Source organism: Vigna angularis, chromosome 8, assembly GCF_016808095.1.
Source record: "Vigna angularis cultivar LongXiaoDou No.4 chromosome 8, ASM1680809v1, whole genome shotgun sequence".
NCBI classification, from domain to species: domain Eukaryota; kingdom Viridiplantae; phylum Streptophyta; class Magnoliopsida; order Fabales; family Fabaceae; genus Vigna; species Vigna angularis.
This window is the reverse complement of record NC_068977.1, coordinates 11062540-11088394: the sequence shown is the minus strand read 5'-3', so window position 1 is coordinate 11088394 and position 25855 is coordinate 11062540. Positions and strand designations below refer to the sequence as shown.

The following is a 25855-nucleotide window of genomic DNA, read 5'->3' as shown; positions in this document are numbered from 1 at the left end:
AACCACATCACACACATCACTTTTATATTTAAGCAAATATACCCAGGTTACCCGAGTACAATCATCAACAAAACTGATAAACCATTTTTTTTCATTATGTGTAGATTGCGGGGCAGGGCCCCGAACATCTGTGTGAATTAATGAAAAAGGAAAATTAGTTTTGTTATTGCTTAAAGGAAACACAACACGATGATTTTTTGCCAAAACACAAGTTTCACAAAAAAAATCAGAAATATTGCATTTATGAAATAGTGATGGAAATAGTTTTTTTAAATAACCAAAAGAGGGATGTCCCAACCGTCTGTGCCACAACCAAATTTCTTTTTTGTTTTTATCTTGTATGTGATCGTTCGCAAGACAAGTCAATCCTATTTTATGGTTTGATTGTAAGACATTTTCAAGATAATACAGTCCTTCACTCTCTCTACCACTAGCAATTTTCTCCTTGGAATGGATGTTCTGAAAAAGACAATGGGTTGAGTAAAATAAGGCAACACAAGAATGTGATTTGGTTAACTTGTTGACGGAGATAAGATTATAGTTCCAAATAAAACATCAGGAATCGATAAGGAGGGTGAGAGGGATATAGTACCTATACCTTCAATAGGAGATGAGACCCCATTGGCATTAATAATAACAGTTTTAGAACAATTAGAGGAAAAATTAGTAAATATATGAGGATCACAAGTCATATGATCTGTAGCACCCAAATCAATTATCCAATCACTATCCTTAGTAACAACAGAAAGATTAAGCTTAGAGTTAGATATACCTGACTTGGTCACAAATCCAGCAACAGTAGAAATATAACTCTTGGAAGCAGCGGAAGTTCCAGAATCATATTTGTCCGATTGATTGTCATCGAAAGAAGCCATCAGAAATATTCAATAAAAAAAAGCACTGATTCCTATATCTTAAAGGATATCAGTGTTGGCTCTTGATACCATAATAATGGGTTTAAAGAATAATTCTGATGTATTATTTCAAAGAGTAGAGTACCTTATATATACATTTAAGGATCATATAATCCTTCATCTATTAAAGGAATGACAGGTGCACAAATCTGTATAAATTATAATAATATCTAAATTATAACTAACACAATATTTGATTGCCTAATATCCTTTAATAGAATATTTGGCATATCTTAACATTATTAGTTAGGATTTTCTTAAAAATAAAATTTAAAAGGTTTTCTTGGTTTTATAATGACTTAGGTCGAATTCCTCATAACTTTTAAGTGCCAAATTATTAGAATGTCTAGAGTTCAGTGATACTTTTCCCTTTATATATATATATATATATATATATATATATATATATATATATATATATATATATATATATATATAATGTAGATAAATGTACTCATATATTTTAAACAATTAAAGAGAACAAATGTAATCTATAAGAGAAATTTATGAACTGTTAGTAAAGCAAGGGATTTTTTTTTATCCTAAAAGGTAAAGAGTATTGAATAAAATCCAAAAAGCAAGTAAAGAATGTGAGTCTAATTTTTTCATTATTTATTCCTAAAAAATATAAAATCTTAGAGCACCTCTAATACAAATTTCATGACTTCCTTACAATAAAAATAATACTTGAACATAAATTCTTTAAATTTTCGATCTTGTAAATTTACTTTAAAATTGAAAATCTACTTAAACAAAACAGCTGTCAATCTTAAGAAAGTAGGTTGAAACTCACTAAAACATTGTTCCATATAAAAGGAAAACATGGAAAAAAAATCCGATTGGAAATGTCCTTAAAAGTATACCAATTAATGGCAATATTACTTGCTTGCTATATCAGAAGAAGATCCTGAAAATTATCACTCTCCATTTGAAAGAGAGGATGTCCATTTTATTCAATCTGACATGTTCTTGTCTTATCTATCATACATGGTGACAAAAACTGTAAGTTCGAAAAGATAGTACTGAATACAGAAGCTTAACCAAAGCTCACAGAATTTTGGTCCAATATTTGCACATGAGCAAAATTTGGCTGCAATAAACTAGTCATCCCAGTTACCATCACTCTTGCTAGAAAACTCAGAGGAATTCTTGGCAAGAGTATGAAGCAATTCTGTGAGCATCAAAGGAGTCATGAACACGTGCATTTTTTGGGAGATTTTCATGCAGAAGAACTGAGAGCTCGTTCTATTTCCTCCAATGATCGACCCTTTGTTTCCACAACATTACCAGTTATGTATAAAACAGCAAGAACACAGACAGCAGAGAAACCCAAGTAAACGGAGCTGATACCAAACTTGTTTACAACACTCAAGAAGTAGAGGCCGATCACAAAGTTGGAGATCTGTTAAGACCAAATATATTCATAGTCTCATTGTCAAATTACTATTTAGGAAACTAATAAAACCAGTATTGCAATAAATTATTAGACAAGCTTCTTCATAAGCACTTCTAGAAGAAGAAGAAAAAAAGCAAGTAAAATATGAAGTGAATTTCTTTATAAATTCTCTAATAGTTTTTCTAAAGTTTTATTTTTTAACTTTAGGGAATCAGATAATTTTAGCTTATGAAGAAACTTATTTTATTTTTTCTTCTTATTTTTCTGGGTACTATTATTTTGACATCAATCAAATCTTTACACACACCTTACATCCACTATTTTACCCTTCAATATCTCTCTTTCCTTACAAATACAAAAGTTAAATTTTTTAATGACCAAAATACCACTAAGAGTGGGTTGTCAAAGTTGTAAGTGGTGTCAAAAAAACATTTTCCTATTTTTCTCTCCTTTAAGTGCTTCCAGATATGCCAGTCCAACCAAAGCCTAAGTATATAATGCCAGCATAAATCATAACTAGATAAATATCATTTACTGAGAAAGATTCAAGGAACTTGAAGTAAAATATTGGATAAGGGAAGTTATTTTCTAAGGAATGATTCTTTAACCATTGCATTCTGAAAATCATGTGAAAGACAAGAGAGTGTTTTATATGTTTATTTTCATGTTTGGTTAGACCACAAGCAGCTACATTTACACACTACATAAATTTTAGATCGTTACCTTAGCATAATTTCAAAAATTCATGGTAAGATAAAGGCATTAACCACAGTTAAAATACTAGAATCCACAGTGAAGTTACCCACCCAATGTGTGCCTAATGACAACGAAACTGCTTTTGCTCTAATTCTGGAAGCAAATATCTCCGGTAGAAGAAGGGCAGGCACAGGTCCAGCACCAAGAGAGAAGGATAGGACATAGCTGGTTAAGATTCATAGATCATAGAGTCATCAGAAATGAAAAGCTTAATTAATAGAAGAGCCTACAAGTTCATTGAAGTTTTAAGTCTTTCAGTGACTGGAATCACTATCGTTTAAAAAATTAAATGACTTACAGAACAGTCCCAAGAACAGCAAGGGTGCCAGAGTATGGTACAAGAACCTTCCAAGTAAAAGACAGAGAAAGAAGCAACATAGAAGCAGCCTGGGACAGACATTAAAAAAACTGTCAATTAAATGAATGAAAAATGCAGGATAATTTAGTACACGGCTCACGGTAAGTCAAATAAGTTACAAAACATCAGAAATTGAACTAACACATTAGGATGAAGATATCAAACAGAAACTTAAAGTCACAAGGACATCATCTTATACAGAAGGACAGGGCCTTAAAACAGTTTGAATTATAGAAAGGTTGAGTTAGATATGTCCGTTTAAGCAGCAAAGAAGGGAAGAATAGACCGAGACCTACTTGTAGGGAGGTTCGACACACATAAGTCTCCACATTGGTAAGATATTGTCCGATTTGGGTCAAGCTCTCACGGATTTGCTTTTGGTACCACTCCAAAAGACCTCTAACCAAGGGAGGTAGCCACTTGCCTAGGCTTCACCTAACTGTGGAGGAACATACTCGTTTGAGTCAAGTCACCAGACCTTAACCATCGGCTCGGATACCAATTGTAGGGAGGTTCGACACACATAGGTTTTCACATTGGTAAGATATTGTCCGTTTTGGGTCAAGCCCTCACGGATTTGCTTTGGTACCACTCCAAAAGACCTCTCACCAAAAGAGATATCTTATGTGTATATAAACCCATATTCATCTCTTGTTTTATTCTGTGGGACTTTGTTTGTATAAGAATACTACTAACCTAATTATGCTTCTAACATGTAGGCATGAAATGAAATTAAATATCACAATGCTTGAAAACTGCCTTCTCTTCCTTCAAGAATAGAAACTATAAGCATCCATGAGAAAGGGGGAGTGAGAGAAATTGAAAGAATAAAGTTTAACCCCTTAATCAACTTCTCAAGATTTCATTGCCTCATTTTTATATTAAAACTAGGCGTACAAAGCAACAATGTGTTTGGCATTGTAATCCCCTAACTCCTTGTAAGTAATAAACCCAATAGAATCGTCATGACATACTTACCACTGACCAACTTGGGTTGAAATGATATTTACAAATTGCAATCAATCACCACACAGATCAATAAAAGCTAAAGGTACAATTAAGAAATTTTGTGGAGGACGAGGAAGAGACTAGTCATACACACTAAACGAAATCGACATACTAGAGTGGGATCAATACATTTGTTTCTCCGAAGAAGCATTTATAGCATAACATGTACTGATAACAGTACGATACTCTGCTTTTATACACATATACTAACTCTACAGAGGCTCACTATCTTTTGTACATTTTCATTTCTAATCAATAAATCATTTTTATCTTTTGCTGTTCTTCAAATAGTGTTGAAGGCTAACAGGAGATAGTTTCTAACTTATTAACATGTTCATATGCCCAAAATATATTTGACGTGAAAAGTTGAACACAAAAACCAACCTTGCATTATGTCACTGTACTAATGGAAGATATACTTCCTTCGCTCTGAACATGTTTAGCTAAGTAAGGCGTTAGACCCTCAAAAAATAACATTTGACAATTTTACTTGTGATGTTTCAAGCATATCACGAATGTATCATGTAATATCTAACAGTTTTTAGCTTTGTGTCCAAAACAGATGTGCGATAAAAGTAATTATTACCATCCCACTAAAGCTTATGATAAGGAGACTTTTCCTTCCTTGTTTGTCCATTAAGGAGGAAGCGATAGCAGTTCCTGGAACAAATAAAACATAAATCAGGATCCATAACTTGCTTGAGCAACAAGTACAATTTGAATTTTATGATTAAATAATACTAACCAAAAACATTTGATGCACCAACCAAGGCACTCGCTGCAACATCAGACGCAATTCCAGCACTACGGAAAACAGAAGTTGAATAATACACTACGGCATTTATTCCAGCCAATTGCTGGAACAAAAAAAGCGCTGCCCCAACACTGACAACTGCAACAAGGCACATTTTAAGGAAGTGCTATACTATTTCATATAAGAATGCATATAGTAGACTAAAAAGTTAGTTGGCCAGTGAAATTAAAACATAAACCATGTTCTGAATTGTATGTTCAATCATATTTGTGAATCCTTTATGTGAGATTAAATCAGAGAAATATGTTTCTAGAGGGCTTGAAGAACCCCTCTCATGGTTCTCTATTTATATATTTCAAGGTTGATGTGAAACATCAAAAGCACGGTCCTAGACTACTAGGACAGAGAACTAGACATAGAAGTTATCTAACACTCAACCCCCTATCTTAGACGTAATTCCCTGTCACATAGTCAAAAGACTGTCAATACAAAATAATCTCCCCTCCAAGGAACTGATTGGTCTAATTATATAAACCAACTCCCAACTGACAGCATTACATCCACTTACCTTTCTACTACTTCCTTTATTCACCGCTTCCTTTATTCTTCTCTTCTATAATAACTTTTTCCACCACTCCCTTTTATTTCTCCTTCAATAGTAAACCTTCCATATCTTATCATTTTCTTCTATAATGCCTATTCCACTCTTCCTCATTATTTACATGCCTAACAGGGGCATCTTTAATGGTGGAAAAAAGAAAGGAGTAGTCTTAAAGAATGTAACATCAACAGAGACTAGATACCGTTGTAATTAAGGAAAGAAACGTCAATATAGGGAAACCTAATAATGGCTAACAATTAAGAATAAAGAGGTATTATCAGTTGTACATGTTTCTCTAAACACTAAAGATCAAATCATATCTTCTATAAATAGTATTATCATTAAATAATAATTCTTCATACAAATATAAGAAGGGCCTCAAGGAAATAAAACATCAAAGGGAAGTCTAAGGGTTATCAGGTCTGATCAATGTGGTTTACATTGAAACAAGATAATGGATTTGCACGAAGCATCATGCTGGATAAAATTATTACAATCAATGTGGTTTTTACATTGAACTTCCTTTAAACCAACAAGTTTAAAGAAAAAACAATTCTACGAAATGGCGCTCGAGATATGTAGGTCAGAATTATCAGTTTTGGTCAAGTGTAATCAAAACTAGAATCAATTGGAACTGAATTTTAGGATACCTTTCCAATATCGGCTACTAAACAGATCAAACCACCCAGCTTCAGGTTCAGATGAACCTTGACTAGCTGTTGATAAGTCAAGCATAACTGTAGCAACTCTTTCTTTTCCATAAAGTGTTTTAATAGCCTTTTCAGCTTCAGCGAGTTTTCCTTGCTGTAAAATAATACATGTAATTTTCTCAGAAAACCTACAATAAAATTACTGCATTAAACTCTAGACAAATCCATATTAGTCATCCATGTATGTATTATGTTGGCTTCTATACCAAAATATTAGTTCACAACACTTAAGTTTTAATTCAGTTTAAGCATTAAGGAAACTGATAGTGTTTTCAAGCCTCCAAGTACATCTTAACATACATATAAGACACATCCTTTATATACAATATGTATGATTAGTAGGATTATGTTGGAAAGTGAATCTTCCTTAATTGCAATCAGTCCTAGCTTGTGGTAATTATGTCCTCTTTGGAGATTACCTATATTGCAGCCCCCAGAAGGTGTTTTAGGTTTGGAGTCTGAATACTTCAAAAATGGAAAAGTATATATACTTTTTTAACATTTTTTTTAGAACATACTTCTTGGATACTTATAGAAGGCTTCCGAATAAGTATTTGAAGTATCCAATGTTTTTAATTTTTTTCTAAGAATTGGCCTGGATACTTGATGAATGCATTTTATGCACACTTTTAGCATGGTTAATTGGATTGTCTACCACTTTTTTAGTGCACAATTTTAGCCTAGTTTTGGTAAATGAATCATAAAAGAGGAGGGATTAGTCAGAAATGACCATAATTATATATACTTTTATATTGACTAACCTTCTTCGAATAGGTTGATGAAGACATAAACCTAGGCAAAGAGCTTTCAAAACAAGATGAATCCCCTCAGCTCAGATCAACAAAGTTGCAAATAACTGTTTTAACTGCCATTTTCCCAACGCAATGATCTAACTCTAACGACCAATCCCCTCAACTAATTACATTTCGCTGAGTGAATTTATGCAGATCTGGAAAAAATTGAGTGGACTTTCTCCATGGACCTTGTATGAATTTTATAGCATTGAACACAATATATAGGTGTCCGTACAGTCACTTTAGAGGGAGACTCTTTAGTCAGTTCATCTAGTTTTCAATTTCTTTAAACACTTTTTAAATTTTTCCTTTTAGAATTACGTGTTTCTCTCCATTTTCTATCTTTCTTAACAAGCTTTCTTCTACATTTGGAGCATTTTCAGATTCAACAATTTAATTCAGTTCTAGATTTCCAATTTCTAATCAATTTTTTTTCTCTAAAGGCTACCCATTTGAAAGCATAACTATAAACTGATATATCAATTAGGTTGGCATCCCAAAGGTCAACAATCACTTGCTGTCATGATGGATAAATTATTATTAAAAAAGAAACAAAAAAGAAAAACAATATGGGAGGACTAAACCTCCAAGGTAAGTCTCCCAGGTTCTATTTAACACCTCTATTTGGCCATCCGATTACTGGTCCGAAACACCTCTCCACTCTGCCTACTGTTCTGGAGTTAATTTCTCCTCCAAACCTTCCCTTTTTTCCAACTCTGATCTTCCCAAATCCCATATTAATGCGACAGCTTCTATCTCGGATTCTTTCAATAGAGCTTATGGAGACACAACTTTTTTTGTCAAGGTTGGATCTCCATAATCTGGAGTTTTTGCTTTTTCTCATTGAAGCTCATAGTTAAGCTTTTCCAATTAACCTGAACCTCTACGAAGCTAACCAAGTTATCCAAGAATTAAATTTACTCCTCCCTGCTCGAACAAATAAAACATTTCCTCCACCACATGATGCTCCAACTGTATGACTATGTTGCAACAATATCCACTAGTGAGCTTATGATGGCCATCTCCAAACCAGACATTGTATGGTGGTGTTGCTTCCACTAGAAGATCGAGATCAGCCACCAAATCTATTGAAATAAAATTGTGGCTTGCTCCACTATCAATTAAGATCAGAACCATCATCCCGTTCACCCATCCTTGTAATTTCATTAAGTTGGTTTGAGTCAGTCTCCCTGCTGAAAACAATGATAGTTCCATATGTTTCTACTCCATCTCTTCCTCTTCTCCTGTTTTGCCTGCCTCCTCATCTTCAACCATGATTAAGACCCCACATATTCTTCTCTGGTCACCAATGTCCAGGGCTGTAAGCTCCCCCACAATGGAAACATCTCCTTTCTTCCCTCCTTCTGATGTACTCCGGATATGGGAGATTATGTACTCCTCTACTCCTAGCTTTCCCTACCTAATTTCCTCCAATCTTGGAGCCAACCGAGGTCCTGCTTCCCACTTTTCTGCCAGTACTAATGTTGATGGAAGTCCCTTTCGAGAGTTTCTCATTCCTTTGAAAGTTTTTGTTCTTGATATTGTCCCCATTTCTCCTTGATATCGAAATGATGAATTGTTATTTCAGTATGCACTTCCTCCGACCGTTCTTGATTCTTTCATCACATCTTCCACATATAGCCCTCATCAAGTCCTTGGGATTATGAGGCCTGATGTTCTGATAGTTTCGAGATTTAAATCACTAACACCTCAAATTCTTGAACATATTCTTCCACTCCCCTATTCTGCCTTAAAGCTGCATATTTTTCAAAGACAGAACTCCTTTCTTTTTCCCAAACCTCTTGATCAGCACCTCTGTCAAATAATCTCCCAAGAAGGATTCTTGGCCTTCTTTCTCTAGAATCTAAACCGATGGTTGGCCCCTCCTTCCATATTGATAAACACAGACAGAGTTTTTCCTTTGATGAGATGTTCTGAATTTTGAAGAACTTCTCCATTCTTACTATCCACCCCATAGGATAGGCCCCTTCAAAGGGGGTAATTCCACCCTTTTCATCCAATACTTCTGAATTTCCTCCTTTTCCCCCTTAGAATCTTCAATTTGTTCTTCTCTCCTTCCCTTTCTTCCTCCATTCACAAAATTCTCACTTCCTTTTGAGCCCCTTTCGTGATTCTTGGATTTCCGCAACATTTCTTTAATTTCTTGAATATTGTCTCTCAATTCCACAATCGCCTTATCATGTTCACTAGCCCACCTTTCAATCACATTCCTTTTGCCTTCCATGATCCTTCCTCTTCTTGACCCGGTAGGTTGGACCAAATGTTAGGTTTCTTGAATGTGATATCCCTTTTTGTGTGAGTGCTAATAAACATATACAATATTTCCAGGGAAAATGTTCCCTCCCTACACAGGATAGCAATAATCATGTTCACACCTCTTAAGAACCAGAATTCTCCCCCGTAGACAGGGCAACCTCTCACTATAAATAGACTTTCACCGAAAGTCTCTTCCCCCTCCAAAACTCTTGACAACAACCTATTTTTTAACAACCTTCCTCCTAACATGTACATTCATAATCCTATCATACTCTTTCATTTGTTCTTTGAAGAGAATCAAAATAGATCCAAAACAAGTTGAATATTTGGTTTATGTACATTACTTCCAACGTATGTCTAAAAAAGATGAGTGGTATTATTGTATAGAAAAAAGGAGACCAGGTTGTGGGACACTAGTGGAGATATATTCACATAATAATGGTTTTGAGCTTCTTGAATTGGTATCGTCAACCAAATTTAGAAACTTTCTTTGTGGATTGTAGGTGTATGGACTAAATACTTGATTTTAGTTCTACTAAAGATATTTCTATTGATGCAGCTACCCAAGACTGGTTATCACATATCAAGAAACTATACCTTGTTTTGTTATGACCACAAATGCCTTATTGTAAATTGCGATAATCATAGAATTGATGATAAAAAATCAATGACACTTTTTGTATCAATATTTTGCATCTATATAAAATATCTAATAATTGTATTTTAACATATTCCAAATGTAGTATCCTATAATTCAAAAAATTGTTGTGTCTCCACATCTGTGTCGTATCATACTCATGTCATATTAAGCATCCAAACTTCATGGGTGATTAGTCTCAGTCGAGAAGTGGACAAAATAGAACTTATAAGCTAATTGGTAAGATTAAGTCAGATTTATAAAACAAATATTTGCAGAATAAAAAAATATTGATGCGTCTAAAAGGATTTTTTACTGTAGTTTAACTGTCATGAATTTAAATCTTCCCAGACCAAAGATAGTAGAGTTGCAGGAAAACCTGAAAAAGCCAGCGTGGACTTTCTGGAGAAATTGCCATTCCTAGTGCTAACAGAACAGATGGAACTACTGCAATGCCAAACATTGTCCGCCACCTGATAAAATATAATTAAAAAATCAAATGAGCTAGACAAAGTAGAAAACTAACCAGCAAATGTACCTGGATACCCCAATAAGAAAATATATTGTAAACCATGAAGACATCATGGAAATATGAATTTAACCTCAAAACTAACATTATCAAATAAACCAGGAAGAATTATTTTCGAAAAGAAAGAAATATTACTTTCCAGTGATCCATACATATTGGGTCCAAGCTATTACTTCTATAATGTGAAAATATCAAGTCTAATTTCAAATATTGATAAAAATTAGGCCCTAAAATTGGGTTAAATAGAATTTTTGTGCACCAAGTGAATAATTTATTATCCTTCATTGCAGTGTCCAGATTTCAATATCTATGAATCTGCAATTGCACTTTTATCACAAACCACATGTTTGCAAATAACCATTAATGATGAGACTTCATATTTCTGTTAGGGGAATTTATTAGAATAACATTTGCTATTAGTTGGTGTAGATTGAAAAATATTGCAGAATATTTGATATCGGATTGGTGTACACTACAGAATATCTGTTATTATTGGTGCAAATTTGCTGGTTAAAAATCTTGTACAGCTATAATTATGTAATTATGATAGGTTTCTTGGTAAGAAATCTATCCAAATTCCTCACTCACACACGCTACACTAGAGATAAAGAGAGATAAAGGATAGAAAACTGAATACTTCTGCTATTTTTACGCCAATCTGTACACTCAAAGCCTCCAAGGGAGCAATTCCCCCTCCATAGGATAAATGTGTCCTGTCTATACAATGAATTCACAAAAACTGACTCTTACAAGAGTATCCCAGCCCTTTATCTGAGCTCCCTTTTCCCGCCAACTAACTGTTATTACAGTTACACCCTATTTACTCTCCTAACCGTCTCATTCCCTTTTCTCCTTCTCTCTTAGACTCTCAATATCCTATCAAATCATCTACATAATTAGTTAGAAAATCTGCAAGATAGCATTAATAATATCAAGTTTTAGGGCTAAAAAAGTGGGGATGGGGTGTGTAAGTTTTCAGCAAACCTCTTTTTGAGATGTTTATTTCTCCAGATAAGAACACAGACTTGGGATCTGCATCTTTTCTAAGTGGAATATTCTAAACTAAGGAAATCAAACTACTATAAAATAACTCCTAATGTTTAGCTCCAACAAAATCCCCGACATTCAATTCTTATTGAGAAAATACTTGGGATTTAGATACAGACAGAAAATCTTAACAAATTTCTCTCTTCTATTAGCATATTTCCTTCTATCACTGATTTATTGCCCACCAAAAAGATATCTTTACTTCCTTCTAGCATTTTACCATCTCTATATGATATTAATCACCGGAAGAAATAAACAGCTCAGAAAGAAGTTAGGTGAAAACTTAACCCTATCCCCACTTAAAAGAGGAAAAAAGCAGTAAGGTGAAACAAGGCAATACCATAAAGGGTTTCCAGCCAAAGGCAACCCAGCTACCAGTGCCAGAAGAATCCCAATACATATAAAAAGTTGATTAACAGAACCTAGTGCACCACGGACTTCAGTTGGTGAAATCTGCCCATAAGAAGGATATGTAGATAGATATCTTATTATCTTATTTAGACAAGATCACAAAGATAAGTATAATTAATAATGCACCTCAGATATGTATAATGGTACTATAGCAGATGTAACACCAATTCCTACACCAGCAAGTAACCGACCAATGATCATTGGCTGAACACTCTGGGCTGTAGCACTGTAAATTTGTCATAACTTATAATGTCAGATTTCAAAAGTATAAACAGATAAAACCTTGTCCTAAATACTAACTGACAGACCTAAGAAATGCTCCAATTGCTAGGGGGATTGCAGCTAATTGAAAAGTCCTAGTTCTTCCAAATTTGTCAGCCAATGATCCACCAGTAAATGAACCGACGGTGGCACCAGCGAGAAGTGTGCTGACAATCCAGCCTGTTCAGGGATTTTCACTCATGATAATCAAGAGAAAATGATTGATGGGGCATATGCAAGTCATGTTAGAACTTCTAAAATCTCAATAGTACAGAGTGGGACTTATATGCTGGAACTTTTAATAAAATACTCATTCAAACCTGCTTTCATAGAACTTATTACAAAGTGGTCTAGGACTAACTTGACTGTAAAAAATTAGCTTGTAAGGCAAGGTGAGGATTGAACTCACTTATATGTTGTATTTTGCACTATCTCTAATCAATGTGAGACTTAGGTTTTTCCCAATAAAGCTTGGTTAATTTGCTGCTTATGTTAACAGTACCATTGGCATGTACACTATAGTCATGAATACTGAAAATCTTCTCTTTATGAGTGCATAAAACAAATTGCATTTTCACATGTAAAAAGTTTTCATTACTTGTTAAATCAATAAAAAATTTCAAAGTAATTTACATACATAGATAGATATATTGATCCACACACTTATATAAAACATGAACCTTGTAGAACAGTATTTTCAGTTATTCCTAGATCCTTTGCAAGGTATTCAAGAGCACCATTTACCACCCTACATCAAACACCACATTGTCAGAGTTCTCCAACACAAAGATATTATTGAATGAAAAATAGTCACAGTTATACCCGAAACCATTATAACATAGATAGCAGCACAAAGAAATGACTTGAGCCATTATAGTCCATCGACCCACATCAAATAGGAAGAAGAGGTTGTACATACCCAAGATGGTAGCCAAATAAAATGGCTCCAAGGCAAGCAACACCAACATATGGTAGCACAGTTCCAGAAGATCTGCTTTGAAGGGTAGTTGGTACAACATCCTCAATGTTTCCATCTGCAACTCAATTTACTTGCTATGAGTATCTGTAAGAACATATAAATATATGTAACAGCTAGCAAGTTATCAAATTACCATTCAAATCTGAATTTTCAAGCTAACTTTTGCATTGTGAATCAAAATATTATATAGAATCGTAAGAGCCAATGAAAAAAGAAATTGAAATATATTGTATAAATGCCATATCTTGTGTTACAGGTTTAAACCAGAAATTGATTAAAACATCTTAACTATAAGTCTCACAACAAAATGACAAGTCACAAGTGAGTGCGTGTTTCTTAAACCTAAAAATGGAACAATGGAAAAAGCAAATAATAATATTGAACAAAAAGAAAGAAGAAAAATAATCAAGTAGGTCATTCAGTTGTGCTCCATCATTTCTGTACGAGAAATGGTTAAACAAAAGTAAAAAGGAAAATTAGTAAAAAACTACGTAATTTGTACTAATGATACAGAATCACACTGATTCATTCACATATTGCACAATCCAAAATCAACTGCTATTCATCACATTATATGTATCACTGGCTAGCTGAACCGTACCATACTGAGTGATTCAAATCACAAATACAAGTGAGATTTACACTGTAACCTGACAGAATAGCAGAAGTTGTCCATAGATTTTGATATTTAGAGACAATTTTTAGCACTAAAAAAACTGTTTTCGGAATCATCACATATGAAACTGCAAAAACGTAAGTATAGTAATACCATTCCTAGTATAGAGACAATATTAAGGGCCAACAGAAAAAAAAAGGCATTTATAAAAGATGAATTCCGCAGTATAATTAGAATTCCCTCATGCTCAAATTAAACATTCATGTATGAACTGGATTACAAACCACGAGATTCATATCATTCATCATGCAGACTTCATGTTGGGGAAATCGAGCAACAGACTTAACTACCTAAGTCAACAAACATTAGCAACAACACAATCGATAGCTAACACACATAAACAAGCATAATCTTGCTAGAAATAAAACACTAATGCAATTCAAAAAAAAAAAAAAAGAAGCGGCAATGCAAAAAACCAGGTTTTCCAAGAAAGCCAAAAAAGGGCATCATTAAGCAAAACAACACTTGGTCCATCCACATGAACCAAGTACATTATATACACATCACAGGCAAGACAAACGCAATCCGAAAATGCTTCACAATAGCTAATAAATCAAACAAATCAAAACCATCAGCAATTGGATACAAACCAGAAGCCATAACCCTCACTGATCTGGGCTTAACGGACGACCCAAAAACGCCACCAAAACCAACACTGGTACTAATTAGCTTAGTTTCCATAGTGGCAGAACCAAGTCTCAACCCGCAAAGATTGGTGTTATTCTTTGTCATGGACACTGTGCTACGTCTCAAAACACTCCCATTTCTGAAGTCCACAAAATCCACCAAGCCCCTTCGTTTTGGAACCCCCAAAGTAGCTCCTTCAACACCAAAAGTTGATGAATGCATGGTATCTGATAAAAAAAAATCAAATACCCATTAAATCAAAACATAGAATTTTTGGACAATTATATGTAAATATACAAAATATAATGAAAATGCTGCGGAGGAATAAGAAAAATGCCACCACCAATCCAAATGAACTAAGATGGAAGCGTAAAAGAAAATAAAGTAACAGATGGATTACCTTGTAAAAGGGTGGCACAGAAAGAAGAAAAGGGTGATGAAAGTTCTGTACTTTAGAGTGTTGACGTTCACTACGAAGAGTTCAAGCAATTTTTATTCGGGATTTGCGTGTTTTCTGAAGGATGGAAGAAAGGACCTTTGAGAAAGAATCCCTTGGGTGGAACCAAACACTAAGATGAAGCTGGTGAAGATTTCAACTATTTATGTTTTCTAAAAAAAAAATAATTAGAAAATTTTTCATCCCAAGCGACAACTCTTCAGGACGTGATTCATCGTCAGATCCAATCTTGATTAAATAATTATGTTAAACAAAAATTTAAAGAATTTGATTTCTGACTAATATTAGTTTTAGCCGAGTTCAAGTAACATTGTTTGCGGATGTTTATAATCTCCTATAAAAAAATATTCTTTGTTTTGAAAAAAACAAACATAATTTTTTTAAGAATTTTAAAAACTGTATTGAGAATAGTTTTTAATAATTACCCACATATAAAAAAAAATTATTACAAAACATATCACTGTATCATTAACCTGCATAATATTTAGTTTTTTATAACTTTAAATGATATTTAATAAGGATGTTCATTCACATAAGAACTTATATTAACAAGAGATAAACAGAATAATTAAAAATAACTTTATAGACAAGTTAAAATAGTACTAAAACACTATATAAATTTTAAACTATATTAAGGATTTTTAGATGTATTTCAATTAGGATAAACTATTATAAAAGACAAAGTTTTCATTGTGTTGTATATTACTTTTGAGCAATCGAAAACTATAATTTAATGTAGTAAACGTTCTTCTTAAACCCTCAACTCTCATTATTCTTTCGAAGTTTTATTAAAGAATTATTTTAACGTTGAATTGACATCTAGAGTTAATCCTTTATTTTTATTTTTCAAGTCGTTTGCTAAAATTAATTATTTTATGTAAAATTTGTTAATCTTTATTATTATTTAAATTAAAAAAATTAAAATTGTTAATCAAAATATATAAAGCATCATAAATCATATTTTTTTATTGAATTGAATCTATAAGCTAATTGTCATAATAAAACACAGTTGCATGAAAAAGAAATTGATATATTAGAATTTTTATGTCAGTAATTTCACCGACATTTTCTGTAAATTTATTATGAAATATAATTCTTGAAATAAACTTTGAAATAAGACTTATCATTGTTTATTGTCAAGAAGAGAAAAGCAAAACATATACTTCTGATTTTAGTTCATCATGCCAAAAATATTCAGAAGAATAAACAGGTTGCGAGAAAGAAAAAAGACAAAGCAAAAAACAGAGGATTATCTTACGTGGGAATTTTAGGATTAGATTACCGAATGAGGGGTTGCGTTGGCGTGGTCACGAGAGTGCACGTTCGCTTCAGCTGAAACATTGTCTTTTTCTCGCGGCGCCTGCATGGATGGTCCCAGTAACAACCACTGGACCACAGTTTTCTCTGTCTACTTTTTGTTTTTCTTTCATGTCATATTTTCAAAGTATCGTCCTCGTGGAGAAGAAATAGTTTAACCTATAATGGAATAGCTCGTTAAAAATATAATTACTTCTTAATGTTATGTATACAGTAGCACGTTTACAATTTATTATAAATATATATTTTAATTTTTATTATAGTTATTATAGGAGAGAAGTTTCTTCACCTTCCTTCTTTCATTTGGTTTAGTTCTTGTCTTAAAATAAAACTCATAGGATAATCACTAGTTATAATTGAATATTTGTAAGTTAGTTTAAGTTTTGTTTAAAAAATAATTGATTATCGAATATGATAATCGATTATCCTTTCATATGTGATAAATCTGAAAATTTGATGTGCTAGAACTGGAATAATTGATTATCATAAGTGATAATCAATTATCATAATATGTTTTGTCTAATTATGAACTTCTCGGGAATAATCGATTATCACTTATGATAATCGATTATCCTAGTGTATTTTTGTTAAACATGGCGAAATTGATAAAGAATGGATATGGACCAAGCTTGAGGAGTTGTGGAACGTGATGATAAGTAGAGAATGAGATTAGTGACTATGTTAAGGGTCAGGGTTTGACTTGTGGTTGGGATTGGAGCATGAGTGAGCGATGTGGTGTACCTGAATGTTTACTTGATGAGCATAAGAGTGGAGAATCGTTCTACTTACTGTATCTAGTAAATCCTGAGATTATCTGCGGATAGGTGCTCCCTTTGACATTGGTTGTTGAAAAGAGAGGGTTATCCACTTTGGAAAATAGTCGTGGAAAAGAGAATGGTGATTTAGGTATTAAACCTTCCTTGTGTAGGGGTGATGGTGTTTTCTCTATCCTTGTGTGGCAAGAATACATGTTCCTTAACTGGATTGCGGAACTACTCGAGCAGATATATAGGAAAGGCTACAGATGATCTAAAGGGGAGGCTACAAATGGTATGTAGGAGAGGCTACAGGTAGGTGAGGTAGGGTACAAAAGTGGGACTAGTTCTTTCCACTATGATGCTTATGGTTCTATAGAGGTTCATGGTGGTGGTTATCATGAGGTTATTCATGATGTGTTACATGTGTTGATGATTGTAATGATGATGACACTCTAGAGGAATGTTATGTTGATAGTGATAATAATATGAGGTGTAGTTAGCATAAGCGTTGTTGAGAGAACAAACGGTTAGTCTATGTTTTTTTATGTTTGTGATAACATGGAAGATCAAGGTCCAAGGATCGAGGATCGAGTAATTTAATATGATTGAATTGTTTGTGTTAGAGGATTAGGAATTCTATTGTTAATACTTCTATATATAAGGTGTTTGATTATTATTGATGTTGATATGGGGATCAATATGAATGTTGAACCCCAAACTCTGATAATTTGGTTTTTGATGATGACAACACATTGACTGTAAACACACACAAATATGTTATACTAAACACAACAGAAATCTGTATTTGTGTTTGTTACATGTGTTGATTTACAAGTGTTTCTATATGTTTAATACATATGTTATTGTGTTGATTAGCTTGCATACTCTATGATCATAACTGTGTATATCTTCTGTATGCATGTTAAATGTTTTGATGAGATAAAACATCTAGCACAAATCAATTTTGTATGATAGAATCGATTACATTGATGTTGTAATAAATTGAACTCATAAGATAACTTTTGTTTTGAACTATGGCAAAACAACAGGTTTTGAATCGATTACATTAAATGTTAAATCGATTAAAACTCATGTCTTTGGAAACATCTTTTTGCTATGTGCTATGATGAGTTTTGAAGAGAAAAAATATTCAAAATTTGCTTAAGTGTTTAGCTTAATCGATTACATTGTGTATATAATCAATTAAGTTTGTTATGTTTTGAAATCTGTTTTAAAGCTAAGTCATAACTGTTTTAACTGTCATATTTTTAAATATGTTGACTAGCATTTATTTCAAACCGATTCCATTAATTGTGCATTCAATTAAATATGTTTGAATTGCAATTGTGTTACATCTGTCATTTATATAACCAATTACATTACTAACGTAATCGATTAATCTACGTCTGTCATGAGATGCATTGCTCATTGTACTGTAACAAGAATAACGATTTGATCATTTTGAAATTTCATATATGATATCTTTGATTAGAGAAAAATGTTACAGGTGATTAAGAACCTCCAAGAATCAAGATTCAAAGATTTGAAAGAATCTTGAAGGATTCTTGAGAGAAGAACTGTGGATGCAATTGACTGATCATACTCTGCACTGCTGAGGTGTTTCTACATTGATCAGAAACGTGTTTTTTGCAATCTCGGATTGTGGTTCCTTGTTCGTGTGAGACAGGAAGAAGAACAAGGGGTTTTTGACTTTGAGGGGTGGTCCCAAAGGGTTCTGCAAAAAGGACGTGTGGTTCTGTGTATGCAGGTCTTTTCTTTCTATATTTGATTGTGAGTGTGAGAGGTGTTTACATTATGAGAGTGTGTTCTCTGTAAAACCTTTTGTGTAAATATCAAATCATTATAGTGAAAGATCCTTCAATCTAAGGTTGATTGGAAGGGTGACTGGATGTACGCATTGAGGTCGAACTAGGATAAAAACCTTGTGCTTGTTCTTCTCTCCTTATCTCTTTTACTTTGAATTGAATAAGTGTTTTACTTAGATTACAAGAAAGATTCAAGATCATTCAAAGTTTACAAAAATATTTGAAAAACATTCGTTTTTAGTAATCAACAATTCACCCTCCCCCCCTCTCTTGGTGTTAAGAAACAAGGCAATTCATTTCTAACAATTGGAACCAGAGGTTTTCAAAAGTTATTTGAAAAACAAATCGATTACTCTTTTTGTATAATCGATTAAGTGATCCTGTGATGGCCTCTGTTTCTCAAACCTTCGGTGAATGTGCATCTACGAACAGACATTCGTTGTTTGCTGGTGAAAATTATCCTTTTTGGAAAATCAGAATGAGAATCTTTCTTGAATCTGTAGATAGAGGTGTATGAGATGCTGTTTTAAATGGTCCTTTTGAACCCACTAAACTTGTTGATGGAAAACCTGTTTTGAAAAATTTTTCTTAGTGGAATCAAGAGAAAAATAGGAGAGCTCAATATGATATTAAAGTTAGAAATGTTATATCTTCTGCACTTACCATTGATGACTTTTTCAGGGTGTCAACATGCAAAAGTGCTAAGGAAATGTGGGAGGTCCTAGAGGTAACTCATGAAGGAACGAATGAGGTGAAAAGATCCAGAAAGAACTCTCTAATCCAAGAATACGAAATGTTCAGGATGATGGCTAGAGAGACCATCTATGATATACAGAAAAGATTCACCCACATTGTCAACCACTTGATAGCACATAGCAAAGTCTTTGAGATAGAAGAAATCAATATAAAGATCTTAAAGAGTCTCAATAGAAGTTCGCAACCAAAGGTAACGACTATATCTGAATCTAGATATCTAACCACTATGAATATGTCCACACTGTTTGGAAAGCTCAGGGAACACGAATTGGAGTTGGGGAGATTGAAAGAAGAAGAGGAGACTGAACAAAAACAGTCAATTGTTATCAAAGTGATGATATGTAGAGAAAAGCAGACATTGCATGGAAAAATAGTGATGATGACTCGTTCAGTGATGATGATCAAAGTCTGGAAGAAGAGACAAATTTATGTCTTATGGCTGGATCAGTGTGCTTTGAAAGCAGCGACAACAACTTTGAAAACGAGCCAATAGAAGTCAGATATGATCAACTACTGGATGCATTTCAGGAGCTACATGTTGAGGCAAGGAAACTACAATACAAGGTTAATCGATTAAACTCTGAGAGAAAAGATTTTGTATATAGAATAAATAACCTTGTTGATGAAATTGATAAGCTAAAAATTGAACGTGATCAAGCTTTGCAATCTGTTGAAAATGATAAAACAGAAATTAAGATTGTTGAAAAAGATTGTAAAGAATGTCATGCTCATGCTAAAAAGGTTGAATCTCAAATCATTATAGTGAAAGATCCTTCAATCTAAGGTTGATTGGAAGGGTGACTGGATGTAGGCATTAAGGCCGAACCAAGATAAAAATCTTGTGTTTGTTCTTCTCTCCTTATCTCTTTTACCTTGAATTGAATACACATTTTACTTAGATTATAAGAAAGATTCAAGATCATTCAAAGTTTACAAAAAGATTTAAAAAGCATTCGTTTTTAGTAATCACCAATTCCCCCCTCCCCCCACCCCCCCCCCCCCCCCCCCCCCCCCCCCCCCCCCCCCCCCCCCCTTGTGAATGAAATTATCAACAATGATCGTATAATGTGTTATACATGAGCATATGATATTGCAAATGCTCTAGAGGCATGATAAATTCGTGAAATGACGGGAAAAAGATTTGGGTTTCTTTAAATAGTTATTTCAATATATACTTTTGAAACAATGTAATTGTAGTTGTTTTATTTTCTTGGTCATTTTAATTACTTTTGGAGTAATGTAATTGGATAAAGCTTTTGGAACTATTATGATTTGAATAAATTATACATGTTTAAAAGTTAATGTTTTTAAAAAATATGTTTTTACGCTATAAGAAAGTTTATAAATATTCAGTTTTTGTAAACCTGTAAGACCCTGAATTTGGGACGTTGCCTTCCAAGACTCGAAAATAGGTGCTAAGCATGATTTGCTCAAAGGGTGAGGCTCTCCTTCACTTCAAGTAATGGTATCCTCCTCGAAGTTGCACTAGTTTTACCTACAAAACAAACAACTCAAGTCAAAAATCAACAAGTCAACAAGTTAGCTTATCTCAAGATATATGAAAAGTCAACACAAAACAAAACTTCTATTTTAGATGGAAATGCTTCCATTTTAGACATGTTTATTCTTTCTAAGCATGTGTCTCTATCCTTATCAGATGTTCATCACAAGTGAAATATATTTTAATAATGAGAAATTAAGAAAGCTAAAAAAAATTTCAGTAAAAAATATTTTAACTTAGAAATTCAAATACAAGAATTAAAAAATATCTTTAGAAATTCACTAAAAAAATATTTTAACTTTTCAAATGAGAAATTATTAATACAAAAAGTTTAGAAAAAAAATGTATTTTATACTGTGAATCTTAAATTCAAAGGTCTAATCATTAAAGACATTTGTCCAACACCTTATTAAAAAAAACTAATTTCGAAAAGGTTTTTAATTACATAAAAAGTTATAAAATACAATTATAACACAATAAAGACTTAATACAAAAATAATAAAAATATAAAATTTCTATCCTAGTGTGTAAATTTTGTTTAAGCATTACTATATATTTTGACATCTTAATTAGGTTCACGTCCAAAAATTTACTAATAATTTCTTATCATATGAACAATAAAAGAAAAAAAAACAAAATGCAAAACATGACTACACCAAACTCATGTAAAGAAAAAATATAAAACACACTCCCTTTTAAACAAAAGGAAATATAGGAAGTTGAAACCTGTTATGAACAAACTAAAATAATAAATGTGACATTCCAGAATACCAAGTGAAGTTATTTTTATTCGTAATCTCCATCTTAACTTATTTATCAAGATAATGATTTTCTTCACAAAATATATGTGATATCGTGAACTCAATGTCTTCACAAATCTTCAAACATTTTCTCCATCTTCTACTAAGAGACCGAGGAAACACCATAAGAGAAATAAAAGTTTTACATAATAATGAAGAATCACATTCAAGCAACACCTCAGTAAAACTGATTATTCAAAAATCCTCAATAATAAGAATAGTTTCCATAAATTCAACATCAGATTTTGAATTCTTAAAAAAGAAAAACTACAAATATAACCACCTTAACTCCTAGATATGCTAGGACAAGTGGCAACTATAGTATGTTAGAAATAAAAATAAAATAAAATAATAATAAGATAGAAATATGGATAGAAGAGGATTGATCAAACCAAACATTTCTTATAATAAATAATAGAAATATTAAGAAAAACTACAAAGTAACAGGGTTGAGGTACGCAAAACATTTTATTTAGAGAGAAAATCTCACATAATACAAGGAAAAACAAAATAATAGTGCTTCCCTCTTAAGATACACAACTCGTTAGATCAATCGAATGCATCAATGGATTTTTAAACTTTACGAACACCAATATTTTAAAATAATATAAATAACAATTAGAATGCTGGAAAACTCTTTCATGAACGGTTGTGTTTATTGTTTTACTTTCTTATACAAATAAAATAATGTAAATAATAATAAATTTGAATCAAATAAAATAATAAATATAAATAAATCTTATTCAAATAAAATAGTAAATAGTAATAAAATTAATAACTGATGAATAATAATAGGATAACTTATTTTTTTTTATTTATTAAATTATAAAAGGTTTCAACATAATATTAATATATATATATATATATATATACTATTACATATATTAATAATAAGTAATTAAATTTTCTCTACAATAATAACTTCAAAAATTATTTTAAAGAATATTTTTAATTGAATCTTTTAGATTGATTTTGGTAACACGATAATATAAACTAAAATATATTAAACCGCCAATTGAATGGCATAAATGAACCTTTTAATGAAAATCCTTAATAACATTACATCTATTACAATTACAAATGTTAACGGAGGATCAGAAATATTATTGAATTAAATAACATTCCGAAAGAATAAATTAAATGAAGAAGTATTACTTTTTAAAACTCGCCTAATATAACATAGATATTGTAATGGGGAGGTTCCACAGAATACAATAAAATTATGAAGGTAGAAGGGATTTAAAAAAACAAATCACAGTTATTTATTTGAAGAGTATCTTTTACTAATAATGATTTTCTAATATTTTTAGATTTTCAATATCTCTATTATTTTTTACCTAATATACTTAAAAGTATTGATACTTAATGGGTAAGAATGTCAAAATCAGCAAGTTAATGACTTTTTATTAATCAGTAAAAAATAGAGTAGATTGGACTGACCCTAAGCCAAGAAAGAAAATTGATATCCCATTATATCCCAATCCAAGAAAGATCAACCATTTTACTTTCAAATGAAATAAAGTGTAGAAAGAAAATTGATATACCATAGCATCCTAAGCCAATAAAGATCAACCATTTTTACTTTCAAAATGAAATACTCTTTATGTGTAGAAGGGTATGATGATACCTGATTATCAAAAAGCAGCTTAAGATCTTAAGGGTATAATTTTAAATGCTAAATCATCTCAAAGGAAACAAGTACAATTACATGACTTGGACTACAAAAATAGATGGACATTCAGAACACCATTTATAACAGAAGGGGCAAAAGCACAAAACATCTAGTTTGCTCTGGGGGTTGCCCATTCAACTCTAAGTATCAGATTATCGTAACCATACCCATTAAGTTTGTTGATAGCTCTTTGTGCATCTTCCCTGTTCACAAAGTTGACAAAACCAAAGCCCCTGCTCATGCTAGTCTTTTGATCAATGGCAACATAAACTCTGCTTACAGGACCAAAAGGACGGAACAGCTCCAGCAAATCTGGTTCTCTTGTGTCTTCAGAGAGGTTGGTTACCCTCACAGAGTTCTCATCATTCCTTCGCCGCATATCAGATCCACTACTCCTCTCAGCCCCTGCCCTCATACCAGGAGGCACGTAGGCTCCCTTGGTTGCGCCACCTGTTGCCGCTGCAGCATCTAATGTTGCAGGCTTATCCACGAATCCCTCAGATGGCGGGGCGAGATCCTTGTATGGACACCTTGAGGTCCAGTGATCACCCTTCTTCCCACAAGTCCTACACACCATCAGAACAGCACCTTTCTGGAATTGAGCCAAGGGGTCTCCACCAGTCTTCGGCTCCTCCGTTTTGGATCCTGTTAACAATCACAGAAACACAGTAATTAAAAACTGATGATAGATCAATCCTATTATCCTCCTCTATAACAATCCTATAATTACTTACGATACCTATACTAATCACACTGACCTCAAGTTCACGTCTTCACTCTCATGCACAACCAGAGGTTTTTCAGAACCCAGTATTCAGAGCCCTTCTCCTAATTATACTCTCATTTTTTTAAACTATTTCCCTAATTCTTTTTACAGTTATCAGCAATCAATTCCTCATCCAAAATCAACTGAGATATATTTTCTTTTCTTGTTTAGCTTTCATGAGGTTCAACCTCTCCCACACCCAACCTCTCTAAAATAAAGTTTGCAAATGTCAGTATCGGAAATCAAATTGAAAGTCCCAAAAACAATGCCATAAATAGTGTCATATTATGATTTGTTTCAAATCTGAAGGTCATCCAGAATTGTGAGCACAAAGAGATGATCCAATGTAATTGCAGTTCATGCATTTTCTCCAATAGCTTATTACCACAGACATTACCATTCAGCAAAGACATTATTAACAGTACAATTAAGGAAGAAAACAATAAAAATTGTAATGAAAATGGTAACAAAACGCAGATTCCGCAGAGAAATGTTACCAAGGGGCTTGGGGCGTTCGAGGAGGATCTCTTCGGTGGATACCATGGTGAGGCGGCTGCCGACTTCTTCGTGGACGGCGTCACCGAACTTGGGCCAGGAGCGACGCTCGACGGCGCGTTTGCTGAGACGCGCATTGGCGAGCTTTCGAGTGCGCGTGGTGGTTGTTATCTTCACCTTGTTGCCGTCCTCGTCGAACTTGTATTCAATCACCTTCTTTATCCCATTGTCGTCGGGCCCTATGACCTGTCGCGGCGGTAGGAGGAAGTCCAGATCCTCGCCGTCGTCCTCCTCCAGCTCGCCCCACCGCAGCTTTGTCGGTTCCCCTTGATGCGCCATCGCTACAATCCTTCTTTTTTCTCTTAGATTAACTTCTTTGTCGTTCCCGGCCACACCTAGAGAAGAAACAAACTATCCAATTGTAAAATGGAAACGTTTGCTTAGGTCTGTTCTGTTCACTTATCCAGTGATTGGGTCATGGGCTCTCAAATAAGGCCCATATTTCTAATTACACTTGCACCTCCAACAATTCATCCTACACCTTCAACCTTTTCAAAAATAGCTTTTTAACCTTACTAATTTTTTTTTTATTTTTTCTCTTTCTATTTAAAGTAATCTATACTTCTTTAACTCTGCATTATCTTAACAAAATTTTTAAAACTTTATCTTTTATTTATAATTAAATAACTATTTAATTTAATTTTAAAATTTAAAATTATTTAATATTATTTAATATTTTTTATATTTTAATACTTATTAAAATATGATTTGT

The 25855-nt window shown here is 33.1% G+C and overlaps 2 protein-coding genes across 2 annotated transcripts; both read right to left on the bottom strand.

Annotated features, from left to right (window-relative positions):
* Nucleotides 1-1819: 1819 nt before the first annotated feature.
* LOC108345551 (plastidic glucose transporter 4) lies at nt 1820-15390 on the bottom strand. Its single transcript, XM_017584139.2, has 14 exons — nt 15136-15390; nt 14699-14962; nt 13373-13487; nt 13134-13201; nt 12501-12633; nt 12319-12418; nt 12122-12234; nt 10585-10678; nt 6438-6591; nt 5178-5324; nt 5019-5092; nt 3365-3453; nt 3117-3231; nt 1820-2316 (listed from the first exon to the last, which is right to left on the bottom strand). The coding sequence occupies exons 2-14, from the start codon at nt 14955-14957 to the stop codon at nt 2134-2136; spliced, it is 1644 nt and encodes a 547-aa protein (XP_017439628.1). The 5' UTR covers nt 14958-14962; nt 15136-15390; the 3' UTR covers nt 1820-2133.
* Nucleotides 15391-23796: 8406 nt separating this feature from the next.
* LOC108344745 (uncharacterized) lies at nt 23797-25514 on the bottom strand. The gene is made up of 2 exons (XM_017583226.2): nt 25086-25514; nt 23797-24467 (listed from the first exon to the last, which is right to left on the bottom strand). The coding sequence occupies exons 1-2, from the start codon at nt 25420-25422 to the stop codon at nt 23932-23934; spliced, it is 873 nt and encodes a 290-aa protein (XP_017438715.1). The 5' UTR covers nt 25423-25514; the 3' UTR covers nt 23797-23931.
* Nucleotides 25515-25855: the final 341 nt, after the last annotated feature.